Source organism: Lathamus discolor, chromosome 1 (assembly GCF_037157495.1).
Source record: "Lathamus discolor isolate bLatDis1 chromosome 1, bLatDis1.hap1, whole genome shotgun sequence".
NCBI lineage: Eukaryota > Metazoa > Chordata > Aves > Psittaciformes > Psittacidae > Lathamus > Lathamus discolor.
In genome coordinates, this window is record NC_088884.1 from 7,253,384 (window position 1) to 7,274,122 (window position 20,739).

Consider the following 20,739-nt stretch of genomic DNA (forward strand, 5'->3'; position numbering starts at 1 on the left):
GTTACAGTCTTGCTATTGAAGTCACTTCAATGGAGCCACTGCCCTAATAGACTTTTCTTCAGTGAGTAATGCACCCTCTGCACGTATCTACCTATGAACACAGCTAGGCATATCCTTAATGAAAGTTACTCCTGAGAAAAAAAGCAAAATCATTCAGCATTTTCAAAACCACATCTTTGTATATCTTCAAGGGTGAAGTACAGAGATGTCCATATTGCAGTTTTCAAACGGACCATTGAAATGATTAAACAGGAAAAGCCTTCTACTTTTCAGAAGCAGTACTGTTCATATGACATACAAGTTGCTTTACAATTAAAAAAAAATCATCAAAACCCCCATCTGTCTGTATCTAGGTACAAGTCTAGCCTACCTGTTCATTCCTGCAGTGACTGCTCGAAACTTGCTGATGTTAATAACAAGTTTATTATATTTACATATTGATTCAAATACTGTTCTTGCTATGTGATTCACTGTAAACTTTGTGTTCATCTGGTGCCTAATTTAGAATCATAGAATAGTTAGGGTTGGAAAGGACCTCAAGATCACCCAGTTCCAACCCCCCTGCCATGGGCAGGGACACCTCACACTAAACCATCTCACCCAAGGCTGGCCTTGAACACTGCCAGGGATGGAGCACTCACAACCTCCCTGGGCAACACATTCCAGTGCCTCACCACCCTAACAGGAAAGAATTTCCTCCTTAGATCCAATCTAAACTTCCCCTGTTTAAGTTTTAACCCATTACCCCTTCAACACGTACAGATATTCTTCCTCAAATTACCTGAGTTTTGTGCTAATGGCTATTTGCACAATTTATAAAGCTTTATAATGAACCAGCAGACAGTTATACATCACGTTAGTGGCAGAGGGAGAAGGGCTGAAATCCAGACAACTGATTTCATTAGGAGTTTGGCCACTGACCTCAAGAAGCCTAAGATTTTATCATGCATCATCTCATGGCTGCATATTCCATCTACTTGATCAGAGGCATCATGTCACCAACAGACCACTTGTCTACCTACAGATCTCAATCAGACTTACATATAAAACTTGATAAAACAATTTTGCATGATTGAATCGTCATCCCTGATTTGAATGGGAAGTTTGCAGAAGAAGCTCCTTAAAAATTGCCTACACCTTTTTCTCCTCCAAATAGTTCATGAATGTTAATGAATGCAAGAGCGCATGCCATGGCAGAGACAGCCTTGTCTCCTCTACATTTGTAATACTGTGATCCAAGTACAGTATGCACCGTGTCAATGTGTTGTGTCAGTTGTTTTTTCAAGACCCAAAGAGACAGTTGTCTGTGGAAGGAGAGTCCCCAGGCAGATTTCTCAAGGCCTTTAGCATCACTAACAGGAAACAATGCAGGAGGAGCAGCCAGAGGGTGAATGGGTTCTGTGTGAATACTAAGGAAACCCCAAGAACATGTTAACACAATGCAACTTTGATAAGATCATAATAGTGAAGCTCACATATGTGTTTGTATTACATTTTGTAAAAGGCCCCAATTGCTATTGGGGTAATTGATATAACAGTCAAAATGGATTAGGATAATATATTGGGTAATGATTTCTGCTGCATGCAGGAACTAACAGTCTGACTGTTTTTTAAGCTCCCAGCAGTTACCTAGAACAGACAGGATGTAAAAACCCTCAATCTTGCCCAATTCACTGATAATCTTAAAGGCTCCAAAACAGAGATTGCCACTACTGGTAAACTACTTTTAATCAAAACAAACCAACCTCTGCAGACCAGACTCCTTTCTCATTGACACCGATAGATATACACAAGTATTACGTTACTTCAAATGTAATTTATCAATACTATTATTTAAATCATCACAAATAGTGCCAAAGCCTGACCCTGCAATTCTGCAGTTCCACAGTTCTCAGGATTGACAGAGTAGAATAACACAAACTGAAAGCAGAAAGCTTATTTTAAAAATGTAAAATGAAAAGCAGAATATAGACATCCATTATGCATTACTACCCTCCTAAAACTGCTATGGGAATAGCACACATGCAGATATATAACCGAACTGCAAAAAAACCTCTGAAACGTTACAGCACTTGCAATAACAGGCAATAGCATTTGAACTGGCAAGAGAAAGAATTAAAATCACATGCAAATAGATTACAGCAAGCTGTTGCCTGCAAAATTCTTGCAGCCACGCTATAAAACACACAGATAACGTCTTACGTGTGTGGAGGTTTCTCTAGGGTGGGATTTAATCCATCTATTCTCTGTGACTGCCTATCTTTGTAAGGTCCTCAGATGCCTAGTATTTTCTAGTTAACCTTAAAGCCCTCTGCAAACTAAAGTTTAATTAACAGAACGTGCTCAAAATTGCTAACCTAAGGTAGCAAGTCCTACCTCCCAACAAACACTTCACTGCATTTCAAGTTTCAGCTGAAAGCCCCCCCAAATCCAGGTCCACCCTATGGAGAAACCTTCAGAGCTGCATAAGGTCAGGGCATAGAACAGCTCCATTCATAGTGCTCACGGCCAGCTGATACATCAGTGTCTTGGAGCAACAGTACTCGCAGGGGGGGTCTGCCCATTAGTAAACATGATGAAGATTTGAACCCACACCTCCTGTACAAGAGTCCTAACCAACATCTCCTATGCTTTTCGGGATGAGAAGCATTCCCCAGCCCTTCTCTTGAAGCTGAAATGCCATGCACAGAAAAATGCTTCCAGGACAGGCTACTAAAATCCCAGTGAGGCAGCAGGTAGCTTGGGTGGAATAGACTTCCCACACTGTCAAGCCATGAAAGAAAAGGGATGAAACCCGGAGATGCCTGTGTTCAGGAAACAAACCCACCTACTTCTGTCTGTCAGCTCAGGAGAGGCTGCCCTGGCACAGCAAAAAGATTTCCTTCCTAGAAAGCAATCACTACGACATCAAACCACCAGAGATGAAGCCTCCCCACCTTGCGAAGAAGAAAATCATACCCCGTCAACAGCCTCTGGTAACAGCGAGGCTGATAGGCATTTTCTGTGCAACCAGAATCAGTCTGAACAGGGAGTAACAAAAGACTGCAAAACAAGCAGCGTGCTAGGAGCATTATCAGCCTCTACACCACAATTACATCTCCTTAACATACAGCTTTCTCATTCAGTCTGTCACCTTCCCAGGCCTTGGTGTTTCCTGTTCCAGGGTCCCCCTGAAGACTGAAAGTACCTGGGTTCTCCTGGACCTGAAAAGATCACTTCCTCTTTTAGCAGCAGCGTCACTACTGCAACTTTAAACCACTAAACCGTACCCCAGTCTGACTAGGGAAACAGTACAGCCTGTGAAGTCACGATTTTCGAATTTTAGGTTCTTGTCTCTCTACTTTTATGTTCGTTTTCATTTGCAGTCTGATGAATACTTCAGATAGGTCTTGGGATGGATAAACAAGTGCATCTGTAAATGCCGTTGTAAACTATGCTCACTTTGTATTTTAAATTGGTAGCTAGCACAAAATACGTTCAAGACAGCAAAGTAAGAATGCCTCATGCTAAGTAAATCACATCTAAAGCGCATTACTGTTGATACAAAAAGCCTTTTTTTAACTTGCTTGGAGTTGTGTGCTACAGAATTAGAAGCCATCTCCTGGTGAGGATATTTTGCAGCTATTTACTGAAAAAAGCCCACTTTCTTGTTGAAAATCTAGCCTCATAGCTAAAATGTAATACTGAACTGCAATCTGAGGTAAGGCTTAGACCCAGGATTAAGAAGAGGAAATAACAATACTCATACTCAAGGCAAGTAATGACTTTCATTCAAACACCTGAAAGCACTCTCCAAATATTAATTATCACAATACTAGCCTCCTCCCAGCCCTTCCAGGAGAGGATCAACCCTGCATTCCTTCAGCATCCACATTGCCTGCTTGGGTCTATAAAGAATGCAGAACAAAGCCAGAAGGATTACTTTAATTATTATCATTACTCTTAATTGAAAGAGTAAATTCACCCACACAGGGACGGACTTATAAAACGGCCCTTTCCTATTACTGCTAGAGAAAGAAATGTGCATTTTTGTAAGGCTACTGCATTACTGGGGACTGCTGTATAAAACAGAATGGAATGAAAATAAATGACATTAAATAAGCTGCACAATTAGTCAGAAATTATAAGAAAACCTAGAAGTCTTGACTCTGAATCTTCTGCCCCGGCTCACACTTTAACATGTGGGTTTTCATTCCGTCTGCACCATTACCTTTCAAGAGGACAGGGAATGGAAATACCACCTTTGAACGACGTGACCTGGAACGGCCCTGTCCTGCAGCTATGGCTCAGATCAGCTAGTCCAGAAAAGCAGAGTAACTGCATTTAAAACACTCCAGGAACTAGGCACTTTGGTTTCATGATTACATTTGTCATTTACTGAATCAGTATTGAACTTCTACATGTAATTAAGGTACAAAGATAAGAAAATATTATCAATATACATCAAATAGCTTTCAGCCTTATATTCGGGTTTGGTTCAAAACCCTTCTGGTCCGAAACCTGTCCATTCTATCCTGTATACAGAATCATAGAATCATTTATGTTGGAAATGACCCCTTAAGATCGAGTCCACCATTAAGCTTGCACTGCAAAGCTCACCACTGAACTACGTCCCTAAATGCCACATCTACACGTCTTTTAAATACCCCCAGGGAAAATCATAGACTTTTTAGTACCATACTCCTACCCCTCATTGCCCACCAGCTAGACAAAAGCTAAACACACTGAGATTACTCACATCTGAGTTTATACAAACAGGTAACCCATATACTGGTTTAAGATACAGAACTGAAAAGCGTGCTTCCCTCTTTATCCAACCTGTTCACAAGCAAGCTTTACTGGAGGATGGCCTTGACTGAAGGCACAGGCAGGCTGCCAGGAAATCCGAGTTCTATTCCTGGCTCTTCTACAGATTTCCTTGGGCAAGGCAATTAACCTTGTGGAGTACATTTTCAATGGAGGTGAGGCCCAGCTTCTCTTTCTGCATTCATAACATTTCCAGTGATTAAAATGGAATTGTAAGAGCAAGAATGAGTGCCTGTGCTTTTCACTAGCTGATGTATTTTCTCTGTCAGGTAGAGCTGGATGCACTGATAACTGTGCTAGCAACAAAACCAAAAACGGAAACACCACAGGTGCAAAAATGTCTCCTGATGCTGCCATGGCCAGCCTCAGTGCTGTTTCCTCGCATGTTAAAAGGGCAATGAGGCTTGTAAAATCAAAATACACAGCTGAATGGGAAACTAATTTTCAAAGTTCTTGAACACCCATTACCTGAGATCCTGAAAAGGCAACAGCTCAGAATTCCACTTTACCTTTCACTACAGATGCTGCATTTTTTGCCTGTTAAAATTTCCTCTTTGGGCCTCAAACAGAGTAAAAGATTTTCCTTTAAGGATTCTGAAATGACAGCTGAAGGCAAAGTGTTTTTTAGCAAAACCGGGTATGTTTTAAGATCCCTTAACGGAAGTGGAAATGAATTAGCGAATGAGAGAAATACTCTTTTGGTAATATAAATGCATTTTAGAAAAGAAATACCATGGCTAAATTTTCTTTTGTGGTCTACGAGATCTGCACTTGAAATAACGGCGCCACATCTGCTTATACCAACAAGGAAGAGGACTCCAAGGGTCCAAGGAAGGACACTATTTGCTTAGATAAGCTTATAGGGAAATGAAGACACATACATCTCTGAACACAGGTGAGAGAGAACATATATTTAGTGATTTTTAATGCATCCTGTATGAGCACGCAAAATACTTTTTCCTTTCAAAGAATGCTGAATAAAAAAAATTAGACAAAGATTGGCAAAAAAGACCATTAAATATCTGTGAGTCATAGGAGAAAAGTTCAACAATCACTGCTTTTGTCAAAATGTTCAGGTTTTGAGAGATGATTTCTTTTACAGATCATCTGAACTGGAAAGTGAATGTATTGGTATAAAGCTTTTAAGGCTTCCAATTCATGTCCTTCATCTACTTGTTAAGTTTAGTAATTTTGAAGGAAAGAGGTCGTCTGTTTTTCATAATTATAAAAGCCCCTTCAAGCTCTATAGAAAACTGAAACGATGACCCCTTCCCAGGTGATGATCTTGCCCACACAGATGTAAAACATGTTCATGAAAGAAGTCATATACCATGCATTAACATCTATGACCTTCGCAAAGCAGGTAAGGTAGTTTGGAAGATTAAAATAACAGCAACATGTGTAAAAGAGCAAAACAACTGCAGTACAAAGCAGTAACACCACAGATATTGCAGTCAAAAGTTGCAATGATGTAAAGTCACTGAAATTTGATTATTCTTCCAAATACAAGACACAGAATTTTTATCTATATTTTATAGATGAAACTTCTATATTCTGTATATTCCATATTCTATAATTACATAAATAGCAACTTCCTTTTTCATTCATCATCATCCAATACATGTGACTTAAGTTTTACCTCGATCATGGTTTGCTCCAAATAGACTATGAAGTAATTCCTTCAAGCAAGTACAGGTTCACATGACAGCGGAATCTCTAGCCTAGCCTGGGGATACACTGGTAAGCACCACCACCAAGCCAGATCTGTCACGCATAGCTTTTGCCATTTGAAACTCAGATTTGTGTCCTATTTTATCATCTAGATTGTCTTTCCCAGTGTTAAAAGGTTGCTCTCTCCACACGAGAATTCACCCCACCTATAACTAAGTCTTTTATAGAGGAGGATGGACTATGATCTCAGAACACCTTTCTCTCTCTATCACATAGTGAAGAAGCCGGCATGACTTTAAGCACCTCCTAGACTACGACTTCATGAGACAAAAATGACTGTGCTGAATGAGATATAAGCACAAAGTTAAATGGCTTCACACCACAGAGCATGGCACTAACAGACAGAAACTTCTACTTAGATAGAAGTTTGCAAAAATTCATTGTGGGCAAGAAACAGCCTCGAAACACTGAAGGGTCTTCTGAGGCAACAAGGTTCTCTTGGTACGCATTTCTTCAAAATTAAGAACCTGGCTTTCAAAATCCTACAAGTGAATGCGCACTAGGAGCCCTTGGCCTGACACAGGCCTTCTGGAACTGCTAGCACAGAAACATCGCACAAATTCCGTGTTTAAGGTTTGATATTTCAGCTATGTCAAAACTGCGGTGGGAAATAATCTGAAGAAAAAGTTACCAGAAAAAGCATTTTTGTAATGACTTTTTTTCGACGTGGTTTGGCACTGCTTAAACTGACTTACAAATATAAAGTGAAACTCTGCCCTCATTATAAAGGGGAAAACCTGAGCTTCAAAAGTACTGTAATGGCTATGTAATCATGACTGGATCAGATAAAGCTCCTGCTTAAGGAAGTTAAGTTATTTCTGATTATCTTTTATCCCCTACCAACCTGAAATGTGCTACCTAGACTATCTAACAGAAAACAAAATGCTTGAAAGAGAGAGAAGTTTTCTGAACAAGTCACAGTTGTTTCTTGGGCATCAGTGACGAGATGCGCAAATGGATGCTTTACATGTACCCTGCACTTGGAAAGTCACTGATTCTCCTCTGCTGCTATAGTCATGTGGCTTCCAGAACTGCAGCTCTGGACTTTTGCTTGGGGTTTTTGAGCAATTTTGCTATGCCATGCAGTGAATCTGTGGTTCAGGTTAAAAAATGTGGAGCTGAAATCAGACAATGCAAAACAAAAAAAAAACAAACCCCCAAAAACTACCTAAAAATACAGCAAAAACAATGGAAACGAAAAAATACCCTTTAAGTATCAACTTCAGAACTGAGTTTCAGGTTTCTCCATTAAGCTAATGACTGCGAGCCCTAGAAGTCTATGAAATTTCCAGGGGTTTTCAATGCAGCTCTTTGGAACAAACAGCAGAATAATTGATTATTCAGTCTCCTGCTTTACTCATAACCTTTCAGTCTCCTCCTTTCAATCAACTTCTAGCCATACACAAATTAAAAGAAACAAGAAAGCATTGACTGTGAGCTCTTTACAAAGAGCTATGTAAAGCCATCAGCAAAACTGTTCCTGATTCCACAAACAGCAGCAACAGGAGGCTTTAAGTGGCAAAAACCTGGCACTGATGAAGTCAGCGCAACTTTTCACTGCATTCCGAGAATATAAATCTCTACGGCTATAGATATGACGTTATGCCTGTGCTACATAAATAATAATTCTGCTAATAAAAGCCAGTGTACTTCATCTGCCTTTTTCAAGCATCAAAGGCTATGTCTACAATACATAGGCAATATGGACCAGCAGGAGGAAAAAGGCTGGTGCTGAGGACTTCAGGTCCAGACCACATACCTTCCAAGAGGTTTTAATTCCACTCTAGCCTAGTCCTATGGGTTGAATGCCTACTGGATGGCACCTCTGCAGCACAACTTTCAATTTGGTTTCAGTTGAAAGGAATCCAGCCCATGAGCTCTGGGACTGTTCCACAATGCACATAATACACGAGGGACAATCAGGAGATGTATTTCCAAAGCACACTCTTGATTTGACCCAATACACTAATGCAGATGCATCCAAAGAGCTTAGAACATGTTGCTGCATTAAACCCTCTAAAATTAAGGAGTATCAAGGTCATGAAGAGGTTTACCTCCCTCTCTGTTAATAGGACTTGTAGCCTTCAATGTGCTTTACACAGGGGCAGCAACCTATGGTGAAGATGACTTACAGCAGCAGGCACTGTGTTTCTGACTCCAAGTATGTTAACTTCCCACCAGCTTGACCTTGTTATCTCCAGGATTTTTACTTAATTAGCTCTACACATTTAAAAAGCTTAGCTGTGCAGCTGAATATTTTAGTTTCAGGAGAGTTTGTCAGCTTTTACGTCTGTTCTGCTGACAAGGGTCTTCTCCTTGACGACTTTGCAAAGCACACATTACTGCATTGAAAACTCATCAGATGTCTCATACACTTGTGAGAAATTGGCTACTTGCTTTCTTCGCTTGGGCTCTCCCTCCCCCTTCCCAGTTTTATAGTAGTCAAAAAGATTTACTTCTCTTCTAAAAAATAATATATAAATAAATACGTTGCAAGTCACAAACATTAAATACTTAATTTGAACCGGCAGAAAGACCAGCTACCGGAATTCTACAGTGGTCTGTTAGGTCGTATGTCTCTGCATGTGCATATTGAAGGAAACAGGAGAAATAATACTTTACAATTTGATGAACAACATATGACACAGAACCTCTAGACTCAGAAGAAAGAGTTACAAACTCAGGAAAACACCTTCCATAGAGCATTCTGCCCTCTCCAAGAAAAAAAATACCTGTACACTCCTTACATTCACTGATACAGAACCATCGTCATTCAGGCTTGCTACATAAACTGGAATAAAGAAGAAAATAATCACTAAGAACTTGAGTGAAGTTCGGATGATAAGAAGGGACATTTTCTGAGTACATGTTATATGTCAAAACAGAAAGGCTGATACTGTGCCATCTGCTTTTAGGCAAAATCCTCCCTTGATTTCAACCATAAGCTTTGCTTATGATTGGCACCATAGCTTATAATAATTTAACCATATTTCTTTCTGGAGCAAAATAAAACATCACTCTCCATTTCATCATGCACACAGGAAGAACCCCTGAGCCTAGTTTAAACTGGAAAGAGAAAAGAAGGAGAGGGGCAAATAAAAAGCATATTTGATTCTCACAGTCTATAGAATTATCTCAATGCCAGCTGCAGGTAGGAGCATTATCTCTCAAAATCACAAGAAGCACTCATAGCATCAGAATAAGCAAATGAAAAGACTGTGCTTTCAACAGGCACAATAACAAAGTAATACCAAGTTCGAAAATACACCTAAGTTTTTAAAAAATGAGTGAAACTGTTGCACTGGTCTCACAATAAAGTAATGCATATACCTACTAAATAACCAATAATTCACATTTCTGCAAATCAGATTCTGCACCCAACAAACATTCGATACTAAACTTAATGATACTGCCTATTCGTTCTTCCCCATAAAGATACAAAAATAAAAGGGCAACAGCCTAACCTAAAAGATGCCACAAGGGTTGCATTTAGCCCTTTCCACTGGAAACTCACCTTAGTTTCTGACTACGAGTGCTTGGGAGAGAATATCCTTTTAACATTTCACACTGCTGCATTCTCCCTCTTTACAAAGCTCTTCAACCACCCCTATTCCACTGTCACACATTCCTAATACAGTGGGGATGCCATGCCTGTTATGAATTACTCTCATAAACCAGCTATTTCTGCTGCTTCCTCTGGGGTTGCACCCAAGGTGAGGATCAAGCAAGCAACACTCAGCATCCACATGTGCAAGGTCTGAGCAGGAGAGGAGGAAGCAGATAGTAACTGATCCTTGTTTCACCGCCCTTGGCATTTGCCTTCCGCAAGATGCCTTTGAGAAGGTCACCAGCACAGGTACATCTGAACATGCCACCTTCTTCCTAATGCCAATGAGTCTCTTCATGTACTTGAAATCTGCTTGACTTAAAAACTACAGGAATAAGCAGACATCTAGTATGTAATGGTCTGTTTTCCCGAAGGAATATCCTGGGGTATTTTATCCCTGTGGACAATGCCACAGAACTAGTTCTTAAAGTGATTGTTAAAGCCATCTCTTTCCTTATTTAGCTGCTGATACTCCAGAGAACCTCAGCTGTAGCTTTAAGTACCTTCTGGTCTTGTTTGAGCTTTTGCAAGCATATACTTTAAAGGTTGTGTTGACATCTATGCAAAAGAACTGAATAAAATGAGGGGAAAATTTACTGCAGAGAGGAAAGAAAAGGCAGAGAAAAATAAGGGAGCAAAACTGAGATGGATTTGAAAAATGAGTTTAAGGAAAATTGTTGAGCAGATAAAGGCGAAAGGAATTGGAAAAGGGAAATCAGAAAAGTTAACTTGTGATGGAGCACACGGCCACAACTTCGTATTTTCTAATACCCAATCATGCTTTCCAAGTGACATCCCCATCACATTTCTACTGAAAGCCTCTGCGCAAGTGAAAGATGCGCAGAAGAGAGGTGCACAAGTCAGACTCTGATCAGCTGCAAACATCAGTGAGAACACAGAATTTCTAGTATCTGAGACTGAAACTTTTCCATGGCCAAAGAATCAAACCACACATACCCGATTGCCATGTCTACAGACTAAAGGGCCAGGGAAAGAGGAAACTTTTACTGAAACATATTACTAGTCACTACAATTATATGAGGCATGAAGATGGCCTAGACTGGAAAAACTAAATTCTAAGTGCAAGTATCCCACTGTTCTTTCTCTCTTTGCCACTGGATTTAAGGAAAATATGCTGTTTCTAGGCAATGCAGGACAAAGAAGTTTTGGTTTTAAAACTTTTAAACTTTATCTTGTAGATATTACATCTGAATATTATCACCTCTCTTAATCACCTTCTGATGTCTGATAGTGCCCCTTTAACCTTTGTTAGTCAATTACAGGACAAGTTATCTCCTTACTCTCTTTTGAAGGAAGAGTTGTGCCCCTTTTCATGCTGATAAGAGACGCAAAAATATTCACTCCCAGCAAACATTTAAAAGTAAAGTGCCTTGAGCAAACTACCAGGGTCTAAAGGTAGAAAGCTATGGTTAACTTCTCTGTTATCTTAACTCTTTAGTCAATCCACCAGAACAAACAGGCATAGAACATGGACGCTCTTTCTTACAAATTAAGCCAAAATAATTGTGCTCTAAAAGAACGGACTTTATAACATGCTTTGTAACACAGCAAATAAATCAAATGATTGGAAGTGAAATACCTACCCATTTTCTGGGCCGGCCTCTAGGTCGCTTTTCACCAGTGGCTTCTGCTTTCTGTAAATGGAGAAGAAACACAACATATTTTATACCTCAGCATTATTTAACAGCCTCAGTAACTAGGAACTCCTTTCCTGTAACATTAGCCACAGTTCTCTCTCTTGGGTGGCACCAAGGCCCCTCCTGCTCTATGGGTGGGATAATATTCAACATAGTGATTATGTTGGTTTTCCTGACATTTCCTAGCCAGAGTGGCCAGGGAATGCCTCACCTGCACCCTGCACCAAGGGTGCTCCTGGTCCTAATCCACCCCATGTCCAGGGGCACAGAGGAGCATGCCCATGCATATCCAGCTGCTCAGCATAGTCTGGGGTGCCCCAGCCCGGGCCAGCCATGGGGCATGCAGACTGTGGAGGGGAGCGCAGGGCAGTTTGGGAACCTGAGAATCCCCAGTAACACCAAGTCTGGTCTTGCACAGGCTGTCAGAAATTTATTCCAGCATCCTCCTTCCTCCTTTCAGTATTTTAAACACGAGAGACGAGGATGGGGACATTTTCGAAAGCACCACTACTATGTACAGTGGAAAGTATAGTCTCTGGTTATTTCAATCAATTGTGATGCACTACATCAGCAAAACACTTCCTAAGCATCAGAAAGCTGAAAACAAACCTAAAACATCTATATACACACACAGTCACTAAATTAAAAATACAGCCCCTTTCAAGCCTGAACAAAGCACATTATAGAAGCCACAATTCCTTCTTTTAGTCTCATGATGTTCATGCATGAAATGGATTTGGACAGACTATTACCATGAACATGTGTGTTTGTATTGGGAAATAACTTCTCTACTTCATGTGAAGTTTTCCAGATAAAAGCACATCCTTAAGCTGCAAGTAAAGCTTTCCTGGTCCAAAACACACCTTCTCTTCCCAGGTTTAAAGAAGCAGCATGGAAGGTGCCCTAGAAGTGACAGCTATATTTATATAAGCCCAGCAATTGGTCCTGGAGCTCAAGGCAAACGAAATATAGATTCTCTTATAGACTCTTTCATTAACCAACTGTGTGACACTCTGAATACTATGTCTTATGCGCTACACTAAAATGCAGGCTTTAAAATTAGAACTGCAGGTTATTTTCTCTAGATAGGTTCTAGCCATCCACACTCCTCATCAGGTAAATAATCCTGTCCTACAGAGGGTGATGAGGATTTTGCTACCAGCATTACTGAAGGCAGGACTTGCCACATACAAAATCCCTGAGAATAAAGACTTTCAGCACACATTCTTGTGAATGCGCTGTCACATTTCCATGAATTGGTTTTTTCCCAGTTAATTGTATGTGTATTTGATTTTCCCTTAGAAATCAACTGTGTCATTAAATGAATCACTTGCTGGTCAATCTCGGTAACATATACTGTAACCTAATGCTGTGTAAATCGGATTCCTCTAAAAGAGAACCTGAGCTGAAGAAGTTGTGGAGGAAGCTCCACAAAAAACCTGCCCTGCGAGTTAAATGCAACTCGTTTGAAATAAATATCTCAGTAAGGAGAAAGCTGTGAAAAATAAAATTCACACTCCTAAAGGGCAAAATTATCACTCAGACTTGTTAAAAGAGTAAACCTGCTCTTTAATCGTTTATACCGGTGTTACATGTAAGGCGAAACCCTCTTATGAGAATACTTGTTAAAGGGCATTTACTATATCCTGTAGCTGTCTATTTCAGAGTTTTGTTTCCTTTTAAAGTGTTCATTTCTTTATACTTGATAACCTGAAAGATGCGAAAAAAGATGTGGCTTAGTTTTGACAAGCTGTAGCCCCCTCCATTTATGTTTACTACACAAAACACTGGGTAAAAACTGAAGATATTGTTCTTAACAATAATTACAGGTTAAAATCGTTCTTAACAAACCAACACCTGATGTACTATTGAAGCACAAACACCCTTTATTTTCTTCTGTATTTTAATGCATTTGAAGGAAAGACCCTGTTCCAAAACTCTATGAAAAACAATTAACTTTATGAAAATGGAAACTACTTTGGTCTTATAATTAAAGTTCCTACAAACCTGACACTAACAGCAGCATATAATCCATTTTGATGGGAAAGAGAACATGAGAGACTTCTTTGAGTAACTAATCTTTGCTTCCTGCCATAAACTGTCACACAGCGTGGCCGCTTGCCACAAACAGGGCTGCGCTTTACCCCCGAGGAAGGGCCTGTCAGAAGTGGCTAGTGTTCCTGCTGGCTAGTTTGGATATCAGTTTGTCAAGTGCTTGGGGACCTTTCAGATTGAAAGGCACTATATTCCTGCTGTATATGATTTCCACCTCATGTTAGAAGAAAAACATTTCCACGGTTCTTATCAAAACCAAATCTTTCCCAGAGGTGAGCTGAGCAAACAGCAAGGCATGCCAGAGACAATGTTTTGGTACAGAGCCATTCTGTAAGTAAATAGGAAGGTTTCCACAGTCTAAACTGCAGAAAACGAAGGACAAGAACTTCCAAAGTGAAGTTTTTTATCTCCATTCCAAGGGAAAAGAAAGACAAAACGCTTCTGGAACAACCAGAAGGAGTAGTGGAAGTCCAGTAGTGATGATGAAGACATGAAGCTTAGGAAAATATTCTAACTCCCTCTGGATATTTTTTGGTTTGCATTTTGCAAACACAGTTTATGTTTTCTCCAGCAGAGCACAAGACTGCCTTTTAATCTGAGCACCTGAAGAAAGGTTTTATTGCGTATCAGACGAGTAATTCAATGTTCCTCCACATAATTTTAAACTAATTAATAAGAAAAAGAACACGTAAGTGCCAAAGCATTCGCTTTCCTCTGAAACAGGTATTTGCATAATCAGAAACATGCCGGTCTGTTGCCTCTTTGCTTTAATTGAAGTGTTGCCTCTGAAGCTAGGAACAAATCCAGAGAGAGCTCCAAGCCACCCAGAAGTAACACGGATCTCATCCGGGGAGTAAGATGCACATGTTCCCAGCCACCCTACACGCAGCAGCTGGTACCTGCTTCATCAGGAAGGAAGCTGCTGCCTTCATCCTTTAAAGCACTGTCTAAAATTGAGATGTGTTTGGTCAGAGCTTTCTTAACATTTGGTGCTACATTATGAGGTATGATCTTGTTCTGTACAGCTTAGACACGAAATCATCACACTCAGAGGAGGGTCGGGAATGTTATCTAACACAAAACAAGTTTCATGAAAAATCATGACATTCCTCATAAATAATCATATGAATACGTTATTTTCGCTACGTCACACTTTAGGAACAGAATTGGACTTACTTGTTTTTAAGTGCATGATCTATATGGAAAATGGGGGTGGTTTTTGCCTCAGGTGAGGAAGATGGCCATTCCAGTCACTGCTGCCTGGAATCAGCTAACAGTCCCCAGGCCGATTTGCAATTCACCTAAGCCCTGAACCACAGGGCCATCAAACCCTGCTTCCAAACAGATCTGACTGCCCATCATCTCTACCTCCTTGTTGCATAAACGCGTTGTGCCCAGACAGAAACTGGGGCTGTACTACAGAAAGCAATTAACAAGACAAGTATAAATAATTGAGCAGCTATAAAGCGCACTTTGGTCATCTGTCTGTTGCCAAAGAAGATCTCAAACGCAACAGAATCCAAATTTGAAGAACTCTATCCACTTTGCAAAATGATCTGCTGGAGACCTCAGATAAAACGTGTCAGAGCTGTAAATCAGGTGAAATAACTGAGAGGTCTCAGGAGAAAGATCACTGTGTCAAAAGACCTTTCCCAGGAATGTGTCCCTCTCCTAAAAAAAGAGTTATTTTGTTAAAAAATGGGCTAGGCATTGCCTGAATACAAAAATATCACGCTTCCCATGTCCTGTTTTACTCATTTTAATTCTAAACAGGAGTCAGTCTTCTGCTTCTCCTATCTTGCTCAAAATGCCTGATTTTGAGGTCTTATTTTTCAGGTACAATCACCATGCTGAAATCACCTGATAAATCTGGTCTTGTTTTCCCTTTAAGCCTGTAATGACCAGCACTGGTGAGAATGAATGAAGCATGGAGAAGTCAAATAGATTTTCATGAACCAATTTAGGGCAGAGTCCTGGTCACATGCACTCTTGTTTTACCTTTGGACTGCTTAACTCGGGGACATGCCTTTCTACATACCAAACTCTGGCCATGTAATGTAGAGACAGTAGTAAGTTCAGTCACACAACAGTACCACAAAGCCTGGTTTTCAGAAGATGGTATTTCAAGATCCATAGGTGTTTTCAGTGAATTTCATTACATCAATAACTACAACAAAACTCCAAATATTTTAACTGAAGGTGAATTTCACCAAAGAGTTTACTTTTGGATATTCCTGGGATATCCCTTGACATTTTCTTTCAAGATAAACACATAGTAGCTACTACTCCTTTTTCTTTAACCTCACAGTTGTGTTTCCTCCTTCCAAACAGAAGAGTATTTATGCCTATACAGTATTTTTGTCAAGCCCAACTACAGGAGCTAAACAAAGAAAAGCCCTTGAATGCTTAAGGGAAATGCAATGGGCTGGGAACACAGCTGAGCTTAACAAATAAAGCTCAACCACAGAACACCCAGGAAACTAAAAAGGAACATCCCTGCTAAGATCTTCCTGCAAAACTAGTCATTCATTAGGGAATAAAAGGGGAATCTTCGCTTTTTTGCTAATTTTTAACAAACATTTTGAATGAATAACATTCTGATTTGTTTAAAGACACCCACTTCAGTAACAGCCTAATTGTGGGGAATCAAGTACAAGATGATCAGGAGCCTTTTTGTGTCTATCTCTTCTCATCCGCTAACACGTCGTGTTCCTTCTGTTTGCAAAAATTAAGCAATTGGGAAATGGTTCAGTTTTCTATAAAATGCAGGTTACCTTTTGTGTCCACTTTCTAACAAGTCAGGCATGTGTGAGGCTTTTAAAAAAAATGCCTATTACCTAAAATTAGAGTAATTGCCACATTATTAGCTGTCCAGTTGGTCTTGCAACATTCTGTATGCATTGTCAAGTTTCACATTGCTAATTTCCTAACAAGCGCAGTTTGTTTTCAGATGCCCCAAGGCCAGTTTACTAAGACCAAACACAAGCTCTGAAAGCGACCAAAAAAAAAAATAAAAATTAAATAAATAAATTAAAACTAAAAAAAAAAAATAAATAAAATAAAAAAATCCCACGAACCAAGGAATTTAAAACACACAACGCAACCAGGATTCCAGGGTAAACTGTATGTCAACTGATTTAACAGCATTTCCTTTTTGAAGTGTACCAAAACCAAGCCTCAGTTCTGGAGTATTTTTAACTCACTGCCAGTTTGTGCAATACATTTTTAATTGTGATGTGTAATGGTTTGCAAGAGAACACCCAATCAATTAATCATGAGTGCCTTCTCATGGCTGCTCGGTGGGTTCTCCTGGCCAACGTTTATCTTACATGTTGTGAACACTCTAATACATTTCAATGAGCTCCCTTTGAAACAACCAGGGCACACACTATTCTTTAGAAATTCCATTAGATTCCAGTTGCATGTATAGTACCCAGGTTCACATGTAGAGGGGCTTAAGCTAAGTTAACCAGCTTGCTTTCTGAGAGTTGAGGCAGGCTGTAGGAAGCCTTAAATAAATTCATGTATGCATATGGATGTGTAAATATGTTTACCACAAAATGAAACATACAGCTCACTCTTATAAAAGGTGATACCCTCACCGCCAAATGATGCTTTCTCACAGTGCCAAACCCTTTCCATTCCTATTACTGTTAGAAAAACTATCAGAATTAATATAACATAAAAAGCACTTTGAGATGCCTATTGAGAAGCTGAACCATTTTAGAAAAGGTTAATTATCAATTTGGAAAAAGAGCTAAAATATTTATTTGAAATGTGATCTCAGTGACTTTCTTCTAGTCAGGCTTTATAAGTGGTTTATGTTTTAGAGGATTTATCAAACATTTATATACTTTATCTATAAACCTACAAACAAGTCAGTCTTGTAATTACACACCTCTCCAAGGGGGTTTTTTAATGATAAAAAAAGACAGGTGGTCTTTGGTGATTTTTTAACATTATCAGCACCAGAGAAGTTCGCTTTAACTACAGCAGTAATTTGATTCATTCTGAAAATCAAAATGTAACAATGAAATTGCTCAGTTCATAAATTATATTAAACAAACCCCAACGACTATATGCACCAGAATAATCTATAAAGCTCTTGATTTGACATACATGTAAGTGAATGTTTTTAAGTTATTTTCCATTTATACTGATTTCCAAATCACTCATATAAATGAAATAATGCTAATATTTCTTTTAGAAAGATCTTTTTAAAACACACTTCTATGAATTACTCTAAAATTTAATCTTACTACAAATATTTCTCCTAGGAAAGCCAACACTCCTAAGAGTAATATTTAAAATACTAAAGCTCACATTTGGATTTGCTAGACTAATAAAAATCTGCTTTCTCTCCTTTGAGGAGTGAAATTTAAACTATTTAAAATTGAAACTGAGGAACTTTTTTATTATGTAAAGAAAAAAAAAATCAACATTTTAAGCTCAGTAGGTTGCAGAATGACTTTGATATATTTTAAATACTTAACCTGTAAAGCATTTTTTACTAATTCATGAACTTCTTGACAGAATAACTGGGGTTTTTCCAGCTCAGCAAGTAAAAAACAATTTTAAATTTAAAGAGTTGGAAAACGTTCCTCAAATAAATGTTGAAAACACTTAAAACAGGCATGAAACTACAGTCCCCCTCTAATGATTTAGTATTTACCAGCACTTACTATAGCAATTTATAACACTGAGAATTATCAAACTTAATATGGTCAGTACCACAGGCATACTGAAGAGTGAACCATAATTACATGAGACCACAAATACCTTCCCCACACCTTTTTTGTCACAGATCTACTTAAAAGATACTGATATACTTAAGCAATACAGTTCACTACCAGATTTCATAAGCTTTTGTTTCCAATTTAGTACCTGTAAATTAGTGCTAACTGCTGTGTAACCATCAACATAAACAAAATCCCTATATTTGTTTTCGAGCTTAAACACCATTTGCCTTCTCTAAAATAATGCCTACAGAAAGATCTTATTTGCCTTCATAATTTTCTAATGCTGAGCTTCCTCCAATTCAAGTAAAATTAAGCCACAGTTTCACGTTGTATTTGTGATGTAAAGTCCATGCACTAAATGCTGTGACTTCAGGGAGCTTCTCCTATAGCTAAATGCATGCAGAACCACCAGAATAAAAGTTTGCTCCCATCACCAAGCAGAGGCAGTGGTTCAAAAGACTAAGAGCACTTCAAGTAAAAGTCTCTGAAAATGACTCCTGAACAGATATAGCAAGCTTTTACTGTAATTCACACTTTACCATCACATTTTAAAGCTGTAAATTTCAATATATGCACTTATTTCCATCAACACATAATTGGATTTACTTCTAATTAACCTATGTTTGACAAAACACTTAGCTTTAATATACAGATTTGGTCTGGAGTAGTAACAACTGCAAATGGACAAGAAATTAATCTTCCTCTTTCAAAAACCCTGATTGAGAAAACAGTATCTTTAATGTTGATTTTCTTCGTAGATACAGGAGATCTCAGTAAATATATCAAATGCATTATGTTATTTCCCTAATAGGCACACTATTCAGAAAGCAAGCCTAGGGTCTGTACCTAGGGTCTCCATGCAGCATGTTAATACTGACCTTAAAAATGCAAAAGATGTGCATTATGCAGCTTCTATTATTACAAAGATTCCGACTGCACAGGTCGCAGTCTAAAGGACTGGATTTTTTGCTACCAGTTAATGAGAAAACAGCATTAGGATCTCTCTTTAACAATCTCACCTTCTGAGCTGCTTTAGAGGGACTCTTGTTTTTGCTTCCTTTGGGTCTTCCTCTTGGTCTTTTAGGAGATGGTTCACCAGTTGGTTCCTAAATACAGGAAAACATGCTATTGTGGCAAAGGCTACAGCTAACCCAGAACATCTAGAGGATAAACTGTAACTGAGACATTACTTAAAACATGTGGATTAACAGTATAAATAAATAACAATACTTAAAATGCAACATGAAAAAATAAACAACTCGAGGTAAAGAAAAAATATCTTTTGCACAACAAAAGAGCTTAACTTCCCTTGTAATTGCATAAAAACGTTGAAATGTTTGCTTATGCTAGCACGTAAGTTACAGAAGAAAACAACAGTGTTAGAATCTGATGGCTATGATTTCCCTCATGTAGGAATGATTATTCAGCAACTAATGTTTAGCCATTTAATTTCAACTGCATTTCACTATAGCAAGATACAATTATATGCAGTTTCTAGGACAAACTTTCTTTTTTTGGGGAAAAAAGTTAACTACTAGAGAACTGTAAAGTAAGCTTAGACTATTTTCTTTCTCCAGGGCACAAATATTTTGTTTGTTTTTTTTTTCTGTTGTCCTGCAGTCAGCATTATATTCACACCTATTCTAAGCATAATTGAGTTGTACTAAAATGCAAATGTAGAAGTTTCTTCAAACAGAGCACTAGCAAGCCGAAATAACTCGACAAAGGAAAGTATCTGAAACAAAACCCCAACTCTGAAATGACTCGACAGGAACACTTACTATTTTAGCTGTTTCTTAACTAGTTCCTCTGCCTGACAGTAAATAACCAGCCCTTAAAAATGGGTATGAATTACTAAGAGTTCGGATTCCAAATATTTATTCAGTGAATCATAAACACTATAAAACTCTTTTTGCCTTAAATATTATACATTTCATTCAGATTACAGGATGTGGTAAAACTAATTAAATGCAGTTTGTTAACTTAAACCAGCTTAAAACCCTTCAGCTTTTTGAATTCCCGGGTAGGTTGAGGGAAGGCTGGCGAGGTGACTTCCCCAACTGCTCCAGCCCTCAGTGGCGGGCCCCGCAGGCACTGCACAGCTGGGCTGAGCACGCTTAAGGGGACGCGCTTTTCGTTCTCT

The 20,739-nt window shown here is 38.9% G+C and overlaps 1 protein-coding gene across 5 annotated transcripts in view; it reads right to left on the reverse strand.

The window, feature by feature from the left end:
* Window positions 1–20,739, reverse strand: part of HMGA2 (high mobility group AT-hook 2) — a 122,756-nt gene that overhangs the window by 98,617 nt on the left and 3,400 nt on the right. For all 5 annotated transcript variants that reach the window (XM_065680712.1, XM_065680450.1, XM_065680539.1 and 2 more), the window contains exons 2-3: window positions 19,616–19,702; window positions 11,749–11,799 (exon numbers count right to left, since the gene is read on the reverse strand). In XM_065680712.1, coding sequence (XP_065536784.1) covers window positions 11,749–11,799; window positions 19,616–19,702 — 138 coding nt within the window. The remainder of the gene's footprint in view (window positions 1–11,748; window positions 11,800–19,615; window positions 19,703–20,739) is intronic.